At 47.8% G+C, this 10256-nt stretch overlaps 4 protein-coding genes across 4 annotated transcripts, besides 1 other annotated feature; 3 read left to right on the top strand and 1 right to left on the bottom strand.

Moving 5' to 3' along the window:
* Positions 1 to 1014: 1014 nt before the first annotated feature.
* FPSE_11899 (uncharacterized protein) lies at positions 1015 to 1816 on the top strand (the record flags this gene model as incomplete). Its single annotated transcript, XM_009265016.1, has 2 exons — positions 1015 to 1345; positions 1395 to 1816. 2 exons carry the CDS (start codon positions 1015 to 1017, stop codon positions 1814 to 1816), a joined length of 753 nt encoding a protein of 250 aa, XP_009263291.1.
* A 1506-nt stretch (positions 1817 to 3322) lies between these two features.
* Positions 3323 to 4489, top strand: FPSE_11898 (uncharacterized protein; the record flags this gene model as incomplete). The annotated part of the gene is made up of 2 exons (XM_009265015.1): positions 3323 to 3898; positions 3956 to 4489. The coding sequence occupies 2 exons, from the start codon at positions 3323 to 3325 to the stop codon at positions 4487 to 4489; spliced, it is 1110 nt and encodes a 369-aa protein (XP_009263290.1).
* A 2354-nt stretch (positions 4490 to 6843) lies between these two features.
* On the top strand, positions 6844 to 7972 carry FPSE_11897 (uncharacterized protein; the record flags this gene model as incomplete). Its single annotated transcript, XM_009265014.1, has 2 exons — positions 6844 to 6903; positions 6968 to 7972. 2 exons carry the CDS (start codon positions 6844 to 6846, stop codon positions 7970 to 7972), a joined length of 1065 nt encoding a protein of 354 aa, XP_009263289.1.
* Positions 7973 to 8328: 356 nt separating this feature from the next.
* Positions 8329 to 8879, bottom strand: FPSE_11896 (uncharacterized protein; the record flags this gene model as incomplete). Its single annotated transcript, XM_009265013.1, has 3 exons — positions 8329 to 8668; positions 8738 to 8821; positions 8860 to 8879. 3 exons carry the CDS (start codon positions 8877 to 8879, stop codon positions 8329 to 8331), a joined length of 444 nt encoding a protein of 147 aa, XP_009263288.1.
* Positions 8880 to 10093: 1214 nt separating this feature from the next.
* Positions 10094 to 10138: a microsatellite.
* Positions 10139 to 10256: the final 118 nt, after the last annotated feature.

Here is a 10256-nt window from a genome sequence, read left to right on the forward strand (position 1 = left end):
CATAGGTTGCTTTTTTTACTACCTATGGATCGTAAACTTATAAGTAAATGCAAAAACTTTGTCGTGATTTATTACTGTAAGTCTTGTCAAAAGTCAATGACGCTGCTATAGAAAATGAAACCGGATTCTTACGCTAGGAAATCCATAATACAGCACCAAATAAAGGCAAAGACGCCCCGAAACATCCGCTCACATGGACATTCTGATAATTGGCAAACATGGCCTCCTCCGAAGGCTGAAAAATTAGTGCTTCAATATTCATGCGCCCTCGCTTCGGATTCGCATACAACCAACTTGACTATGCGCTTGTGCTGATGTAGTGCGATGCTTCCCCTGTATAGTAGCGGCATCGTTCCGCTCCGCGTCGCTTCAGTTAGCCTATCACGAGCTGAAAACAACGAGATGAATTGTACGGGCGTACAAAACGGAGTATAGGGGCTTGTTGCTGCCATATTATGTGTCTAAGTGGCAGTTGGATGAGTGCTGGTGAACAAGGAGCTGAACTTTTGCTCTCACTCGCGATACTGTATAAGCGAGAGCGAAAGAAGCAGATTCCAACACGACAACTCCATTCCCCTTATCTTGCTACGCTAGTAACATCAAAATACTTCCTTTTGTAGCACGATAGGCGGGTAACTGAAGACTCGAGATTCCGAACGTCATACGTGGGCTGGGTCTTGGCGTGGCTATGCGAATAGGCTATTAGATTGCATGTTGTAGTTGGCAATCACAATGATGGTCTAGATGGTTCTGAGCTAATTGCAGCATTAAGATTTGGAAAATCACGAGTGATTGTTCTGTCTACACAAGCAAAACACTTAAAGAGGTGCTCTTAAAGTTATCATGAGGCAGGCATCTCATTCACCAAATTTAGCTCCTCTTAGCGGATGACCCCTGTAACAGACCTGCTTCTACAACTTTAATCGCACGTGATTCAACAAACATCATCAACACCAACATCAAATATCACGATTCACAAAGCACCTACAGGTATCTAGTAAAAGGATTCTCATAATGTCTACACGCTCATCTGCACCGACAATTCCGGCGTTGAAACAAACATTCCTCGCCAACCAAACAACTCTTCTCGCCCAACCTCTTACTCCCTCTCGCTCATGGCAAGCCACCAACGACGCGTCCGATGAGCCTCTCACTGAGCGCGTTGTCCAAGATGTTCTGTTTAACTTGAATCACACTATCCAGCAGCACTGTCGTCGCGTCTACGCTCCACAAGCCAGTCGGAATATCGCTGAGCAGATTGACAACGTCTTCGTCCAGGATGCTGAGCGTAAAGTAGGAGGCCCAGCTGATACTGAAGGTGGTATCGGCAGAGGGCTTGATCTCTGTTAGTTCCTTTTCTGTAAACTTCAAACCTTGAAATTAACTTTATCCAGCCGATAAGGATGCCATTGAGGCCTTGCCCGCTTCTTGGCATATAGAAAAGGATGTCAATGACCATCCTGAGGAAGTCAAGCGCTATGCAGAAGCCGTTGCTCGACTTGCTGAGCTCAACGACCAGCGCAAGCAATTAAGAGAACAAGTAGCACGCCTGAAGCATCTGAAAACCATCGTCGAGCCACTGCAAATGACAGATGACGGTGCTGGTATCCAAGAAAACCTCCTCACTCGAAATGGTCCTGTCGAAAAGGAGCTGGAGAAGATGCGCTTCTTGCTGGCCAGAGTCGGCGGTCGTATCCATGCGCTGCCAGAACAGGCTCAGAACGACGTCTCCAAAGAGATAAGTCTCTCTGAAACTGGTTCTCAGGGTCGGAAGCGACGTGTTGATCAATTTCTTGCTGATGAGGTCTTTCAATGAACATGGCAATAAAGCGATATTTATCCCTCATCGAGGGCATTCTTCGCATATATCAGCCTATGGCAGCGATCTTGGAGGGTATTACTGCTCAAACGAATGTCGTTCATGGTATCGAGCAGCCAGGACAGCAAACTGCCGTCCCTCTGGTTGCATTAGCTCCCGGGCTTTCTGCCAGATTCGCAAAGCCCACGCTTCACGCACACGGTAGTTAATACCACCAACCGAGCTGGACACTTTGTGTTCGAGGCTCTTCGATTCCTGATCTGAAGCTGGGTTGCGCTGGCCGAGGGTATCAGTGTCAGATACCTAGCTACGGGACAGCTCAGCGATGAATCTGGAGGTCCGACTTTTGCTACAGAAGGGGCTTCTATCATACCCAATTCTTCAACTTGTGTGCGATGCCAAACAATCCATGCAGGCGATGTAAGTCTGTTTCACAGCAAGCACATATACGCACTGAGTGACCTCAGCTCGACCTGATATCTTGAGGCAACCCTTGATCTCGATATATCAATGCATACATTGCCAATAGTCTGCATAGACTAAGGAAGCAGACACGCAATGGTGTCAAATATAGACACAATAATCACGGCATTAATCGAGCTTGTTCTATCATGAGCTGCCTTCGTGCAAATCTCGCTTGCAGTAATGACGACGGTCGTTGTTATTTTCAGATAGTGGAACTGTAGAAACCTGAGACAGCTTCTGCCGTTTAATCCAAGCCATTGATATAAACTTTCTCACATTCTAGGCTTGATTGATGTCTAATTGGATGTGATTCCTAAACCATTGGCTCTACCATTCACTGACGTCAAAACCTATGCATCTATAGACGGTTTGCCCGCCGCACTAACTCACAATATTTCGTCCGATTTGATCTTGAGTCGCCAATTTTGGTACAATATCTTCTGATTAGTTCCAATGAATTGCTCTCTGTGCTACTAGTGATTCACAGATCGACCTATGCTTTCATCCGGCACTGAGACTCTGTTCAGCCTTGCTGCATCACTTTTCTTTGTTGGTAGCGAATCACACAAGCTTTTAGACAGTATGTCTTGATCATCAACTACCTCTGGTGTTCGCCTTGCCAAGCAATCATATCCTGTTGGTTTGGCTGCACAACCGACGGTGCACAAGCTTCACGATAGAGCCAACACGAAAGCTGAATTTGTTCACAGCTGTCCAATTAGAGACTTCGCAGCTGCGATACGCATCTGCGTTTGTATCAGTGGCTTGGTGGCTCGCTATTGTAATGCATCTAAATGAATAACTATCACCAACCCATCACACAATGGCGTTGTCGATCCATCATGATTAAATGAAATGATGTAGATTGGGAATCTACTAAGCGTGCTCACAGAGGAATTTGATTAGTGAATCTGTTCGTGATGCCAAAATAGACACACGATGGCTCTGGCAGACTGGTCATAAATAGCAGAGCGTGTGTATCCCGTATGGATTGGAATAACAACCAGTCATTCTTATTCATATATCTCTACAGCAAACATGACTACCAACACTACTCAAGCGTCACCTTCTCCCACGCATCTCCAGCGGATAGCCCGTATTTTGGGCTTCACCAAAGGTTACAACTTCATCCTTTGGCTCCTCTTCGGCGGAGCTTTCCTAGCATTTGCACTCTCTCGTTTTATATATCTCGACTTTGATGGCCATTTGTGTCCTAGTGAACCACCCACCGGCCGGATATACGGCTCAAGGGGAGCAGTCCCTGGCGAGTGCTACTACTACCGACATGGGATCGGCAAGGCGGGTATCATCATGCACCTAGCTGGAATCCTTCCCGCCGCTGTATTAGTCGTCTTCCAGTTCATCCCTGCTATCCGTCATCGAGCTCTCCTAGTCCATCGGATCAACGGCTATTTAGTTCTTCTTCTCTCGGTTGTCGGCATCATCGGGGTATTTATGATCACACGGCATGCCTTCGGGGGAACTTTGGAGATGCAGACCGTCACTGGCTTTGCAAGCATCATTTTTGTTGCGTGCATGTTCTTGGCATATATTAACATTAAAAGACTCCAGCTAGAGCAGCATCGCGCGTGGATGCTGCGAGGTTGGATAATTGTAAGTGTTTGAGTCAATGTTACATACAAAAGGGGCGACCGACTGACACATCCAAAGGCCGGCCACGTTATCACCATGAGAGCCATCTCAGCTATAATGGCACAAATCGCAAGCCATACAAGCCCTTATTACACAGTGACGCCCTGCGCAGTCCTGGATTCCATGTTCTATCACGACAAGCCCGCTGTCGAGGCCTTATACCCAGGCTGTGTGGGTTTCTACACGGACGAAACCCCAGATCAGCGGGTCATAACCGAAGGGATCCCTGGCGAACGACCGGACGCGATCGCTGCAAGACTAAACAGTGCTTTTGGAGCTAGTGCCTGGCTTGCTCTTCTCGTCCATGTTATAGCCGCCGAGATGTATCTGCGACTTACCCCTGCTGAAGCTGAGAGACTACGCAAGGTTTCTTACAGGAGGCAAATGGAGGCGGGTATGCCTGACCCTGGGAACTCGGGATTAACGGCGCAGAGACTCGGGGATGCTGAGCCTTGGGTGGTGTCTCTTGACGACAGAGATGTTGTTTGTGATGAGACGACGAGTTCTAGGCATACGAGTGGGAGCCATGAGATATCGCATGATAAGTTCTAGGGGTATATGGAGCTCGGCATTGGTATATTGTTTTACATATGTAACTGACATGTTATCCCCGGACTTCAATGTTACCCCATAGTCATTTACGATATATGTGCGTGACAATCACTCCATGTAGAGTCTCAAGGCCTATATCCCTTCAGCTCCATGTTAACCGCTCAAGTCTCTACTCTGGGGCATTCAAAACAGAATCACGATAAATTCGTTCTCTCTACTATAGCTTAACAGTTCATATGGCATGGAGTTTGTTTAGTAACATATGGCAATGTGGATGTCCAGTATAGGGTAGAGCGATCGAGGGTGGATGACCACACGCAACGCGGAAACACTAACTAGAACCACGATAGGATGCCTATAAAGAGGCAATTGGATTTAGTTTCAGTTGTTTCATGTTTCGGTGGTATCCTTATCTCTCATAGACTAAGAAACCTCATTATGTACCCACAGTTGGCGCCGCCACAGTCGAGTATCCGGAACTCTTGTTCCCGAGCCGCGCCACCAAAACTAAAGAGCGTCAACTGGCGTCTTGGGAAGCTTTTAGAACATTACTGATGGGGCTTCTATGCTTAGCACCTATCTAGAGAGACATAGTTGGTAGGAACTGGCTAACATGTCCGCCATGCCACCGGTTCTAAAACCTGCAGAGCCGCCTGGTCCACTGAACTCTGTTTTAAGACCACAGTACCCGTTTTCCGTCACCTCTCACATACCTGAGCCGGGGGGCCTAAATGCAACTAAACTATCGCTTAGACAGAAAGGCTAGGACTATGGAACGCTAAGGCAGATGCTGTATGAGTGTTCCTGGAACGGGGTTCTGGAGGAGCAGGACTTGAGGTCCAGCTAAGGGTTAGTTACTGGGGTGCAACCATTCGATCAAGCATGATGGCATGATAGCAGCAGAGAAACGACACCGCTAGAACATAATTATCAGATGCGCCATATTAGCAAAGCTGAAGTTGGTTGCTGCTGTCAAAGCGTAACTCGGATGATTGTGTAAATAAGTGGCCGAATATAGAATTCAGACGCCTTAGGCGATGAAAAAAGACAGAGGTTGAGTTTGTGGGGCCATAGGAAATGATCTACAGGGGATCAGATGGAGGTGGGATGTAACGGTGATGTGCTGTATCGTATCTATCTATCCAGGGTGTTGTAGGATGAGATGCATAAGTGAGTGGGTGTGCGTAGACTGAAGGAGTGATGAGTTGGTATGTCATTAGAGGCGGTGTCACAAGTCATGATGGACATGGTTTAATTCACATGGCTATGATGATACAGTACAAGGGTGCAGTTGATGTCCTGTCGTTGAGTGGTGCCGTCAACCTACATTAGATCAGGAGAATAACCGTATCTTGGCTTGAACCAACACTTTTCTGTTGCAGAGAAAGTGTAAGAAAAGCAAAAAGCCACTCGAAAATACTCCATGTACCATGTCACGTCAAAGCTGAAAAAAAAGAACAAGCCAAGGCGCGTTCGTGTACCTGAAGAGGGCTGATAGTGCTACGCTTAGGACTACCCGAATAGGCAATCTAAGCGTATCGCGGTAACGGACGGTAGTTGCGTGCCGTGCAGGTTACAGGCGTACGGTTTGAGGTACTGTATCTGTACGTAGGGATCCATTAGTTTGCATTTGTATATGGATAGGTTTCATGGCAGTTGGTGGTGGGGGGTTTGGGTGTTGGTGCTGGGATAGGGAACAGGCAGAAGAAGAAAAAGGCCTGCCTCCTCCCTGGTAGGAAACAAGATGCAATCAATGCACACGCCCCGCCACACCTGAAAGTGTCAAAGTTTCCTGTCTGCTTTTGGTGGTTTCGATTACTGTGTACGGGCATGTATGCATGACGGTTTCGGTCTTTCCGTACTACTCTACCCACTGTACTTGATACTCTCAAACTTCCCGTGGGATAATGTCATATCCTCCCCCACAAGCATATGACGTCAATTGTATCACGGCGGTGAGTGAAACTAGTTATCTCCGTCATGTTGTATTGCATATAAACTCTAAATTCATCAGGCCATTCAGCGAAGAGGTTGACCAACTCAGAACATCCTCTGTCAAGGATCCGGATGACTTGACTACCCGACAAGAACTAACCAGTCTGGGTAATTCGCCTATATTACCAACTATTTCATGGCATTTAAGATTGTAAAGAGAAAACAAGACCTTGAAATATCACAAACATGCCTATTCAAGATGCAATGCTCAACCAGGATGCGAATGTTGTGGAGACTCTGTCATGACGGACGCTGAATGGAGGGGAAACGAAAACCCCGCCTCCAACACTTTCTCTCAAACAACTGCCGACATGTTGATAGCTTCCTATTACATCTAAACAGAACCTCAAAGATACATAATGGCTCCTATCGGCGTAGCACTGATCGGCGGAGGCCTGTTTGCCAAGCAGGCACACATGGTGCGCAATCCATCATCTATCCAATTACGTATGCATCAAATGCTAAACAGCTCTCTTTTCCCAGCCTGCCATTGTCAAGGCCGGCAACCTTGATCTCAAGGCCATCTACTCGCGTTCGCTCAAGTCGGCCCAAGAAACGGCCGCCCTAGACACCCGCGGCACCGGTGCAGGGTCAGGGCCAGGGTCAGGGTCAGGCCCAGACCTTTACTCGGCCGATTCGGGCCCCGGAAAGTCTCTCAACGATCTGTTGGCCCGAGACGATATTGACGCAGTCATAATCGCTCTGCCTATCCCGAGCCAGCCCGAATACATCCAGGCTGCACTTGCTGCTGGCAAACATGTTCTCGCCGAGAAGCCCATCGCTCCCTCTGTCGCCGACGCTAACAAGCTGATCGACTACTACCGCAGCCTGCAAGGTAAATGCACCTTTTCCATCGCAGAGAACTTTAGATACAAGCCCTGCTTCGAGTACGCTGCCAACGAGGCTGCCAAGCTTGGAGCGCTGCAGCACTTTAGCGTGCGCGTTTTCTTCTTCATGGCCGAGGACTCCAAGTGGTACGGTACTTCGTGGCGCGCAAAGCCCCAGTTTCAGGGTGGTTTTCTGCTCGATGGTGGCGTGCACTTTGTGGCGGCGATGAGGCAGCTGTTCGACGAACCTGCAGCCGACGTGTCAGCTTTCACCTCCCAGGTGCAGCCGCATCTTGCACCCGTCGACACGGTTAATGCGGTAATCCGGCTCAAGAGCGGTGTGAGTGGCACATATCAGCAGTCGTGCGGCACAAAAATGAGCACGTCTGCGTTCCAATTTGGTTATGAAAAGGGCTCTGTTGTCGTCGACGGAGACAAGGTCACTGTAACACCATGGGAAGGCGAGCAGGTTGTCAAGGACTTTGAAAGGACGAGCGGTGTAGACGAGGAAATTGAGGCCTGGGCGAATGCGTTGGTCGACGGAAAGCCAGATAAGAGGCAAAGCGTGGAGGAGGCACTGGCTGATCTTGAACTATTGGAGATGATGTTTGAGAGCGGATCTGATGGTGGTGCAGCCAAGAAGTATCAGCATCAGTTTTAGGCAAGATGCACGTATGACGACCGGGAAAGAATATGGTAGAATACGATACTTGTGTTAGATTGTTGTGAGACACACAGAATATAGTAGAAATAGTATGAACACAATAAAAAGTCACATGTATGAACTAATTATATCCAGAATATAGTGTCCAGCAGCATAGACCAGGCTCATGCCAGTGCTTCTGTCAATTCTGTCAATGGGGTAAACTATAATTTAGGTACTGGACGGCTATGCGGAAATACCTAGTGATCAACCACTATACCCACAAGCGAGGTCACTGTAGTTTTCTTTGATGATCCGCACTTGGGCATAAAGCGCGGCATCTAAACTTAGGGTTATTATGCTGGTATCATTACTCACAGCTTGGGCTTGACAACAACCAATTTCTCAAGCTCCACTCGCAGTGTCTGCGCCATACCATCCTTGAGTGGCCGGTTCTTCTCCCTATCGACATAAACTTGCACAAACTCCCCTACCGCCTTGACCTCATCCACCCCCTTCTCAAAGAGTGCAGTCTCGTACGTGACACTGGATCGACCAAGCTTGTTCACACGCAAGGCAAGCTCAGCAACGGCAGGGTATGCAATAGATGAGAAGAAGTCGGTGTGGGTGTGTACACACATGCCAAACTGAGATGCTGATGGAGGATGGAGACCGCAATTGTCTATGAGGTATGCGTTGATGATGGAGTCGAATCTATAAAGATGCATGCGAATTAATTTTGATTGGGCCAAGAGCTGCAGGCCCTAGTAGATCGCCACTTACAAAAAGTTGTAGACTGAATTGTTCATGTGGTCATACATGTCATTATCGTTCCTGTTGGTAGACGAGGGAGTTAGTTGGACTAGTCTGTTGAGATGAATGCATAGATACCTAGCCCTTCTTACATTCCTCCTTGCCAGTACATGTCGCAGTGCTACTGCCATGCGGTCCGTATTTGGCAAGTATATGGTCCAGTAACCCGGAGCAAAGGAAGCGACTTGGCATTGTGGGAAAATAACAAAAGAGCCTCAACTCACCATCGCGTGCGATACTCAAGAAAGAAACGATAGTCGTGTCTTTTGCGGGTCTTAAGCTCCGCTGGTGATGACTTGGTACTCATTCCGTCTGCTTGAACGTTCTCGATTGACGATGTTTTATTCAGATGTGGCATGCCCCAGGTCTTGGCTTGGGCAGAGGCGTGAAGTTTATCGGGTCGATCAGTGTGAAACAAGTGACGATCGTAAGCTATTAGATACAGAGACGATGAATCTAGATCCCAGCCCAAGGCTTTAAGATTGTGAGAAATGATAGGCAGTGAACCTAGGAGCTGCGAAATGCACCCAACGTAGTTTAGTATAATTGCGTTGGGCAGGATCTTTTGTTCTTGGTCGCAGAGAAATTTTAAAGATGTAAATATTGGACAGACGCAAGACAGAAGTGAATGAATGGTGTAAGAAATGGAGTAAAATGAAGTCTAAAAAGCAATGAATTTACGTTTCACTTGGACGAGTTCTCGAGTTCCAGAAAAGGAAAAGCCGAGGTTTAAGTTAATGCCATTCTCAGAAGTGATTTAATTCGTCCGGTGCATCGCGGGGAGGCTTGAAGGCCCGGCGCCGGAGAGGTCTTTAGCGGACGGTAGTTCTAACTACTAAACTGACCTAGAGCTCGGATACCCAAATCGTTTGGAGTATCCGACAACCCGAGCGTTACTTTTATTCCAACAGACAGGAGTAAATCGTGGTCAAGACTGAGAGGGCCTAAATAGCTTTCAGAGACCAGTGCATACGATAAAGTTGGTTCTAGGTAACGCGACGCCCAGACATTACTAGTTAATACTTGTGGTGGAGAGTTGATGCCATTGGATCTGTGGATCTGTCATAGCGGACAAGTCACGGCTTTACTAGGCCTGCCTCCTCTAGGTTCCAGTGCTCTCCCAGGGTCCTGCCCGCTCGATGGTCCACTGGAAGCGCCCAGACCGCCCAAACCTTGCTTGCCCAAAATAGACAAGGGCCCATTCTTGCCATATGTCACCGCTCGTTACTGCCGTTGACCTAAATCCAAACCCACAGAAAGTGTGCAACGGACAGGTGCAATATCATCACAATTCAGGTTGACCTATGACCTATTGAGGCAGGAACCAGACAAGGCAAGGCAAGGCAAGGCAGGACGAAGCGAGACAAGACATTCTTTCCCAAGGGAGTCTCGCTTACTTCCGGGTCTACACATCTCGCGCAAAAGAACCTACCTACCTGCGTCTAAGTTGATCGCAAATCAACGTCGAGTCTTTTTTTTTTTTTTTTTT

Source organism: Fusarium pseudograminearum, chromosome 1 (genome assembly GCF_000303195.2).
Source record: "Fusarium pseudograminearum CS3096 chromosome 1, whole genome shotgun sequence".
In the NCBI taxonomy this organism is placed as follows: Eukaryota; Fungi; Ascomycota; class Sordariomycetes; order Hypocreales; family Nectriaceae; genus Fusarium; species Fusarium pseudograminearum.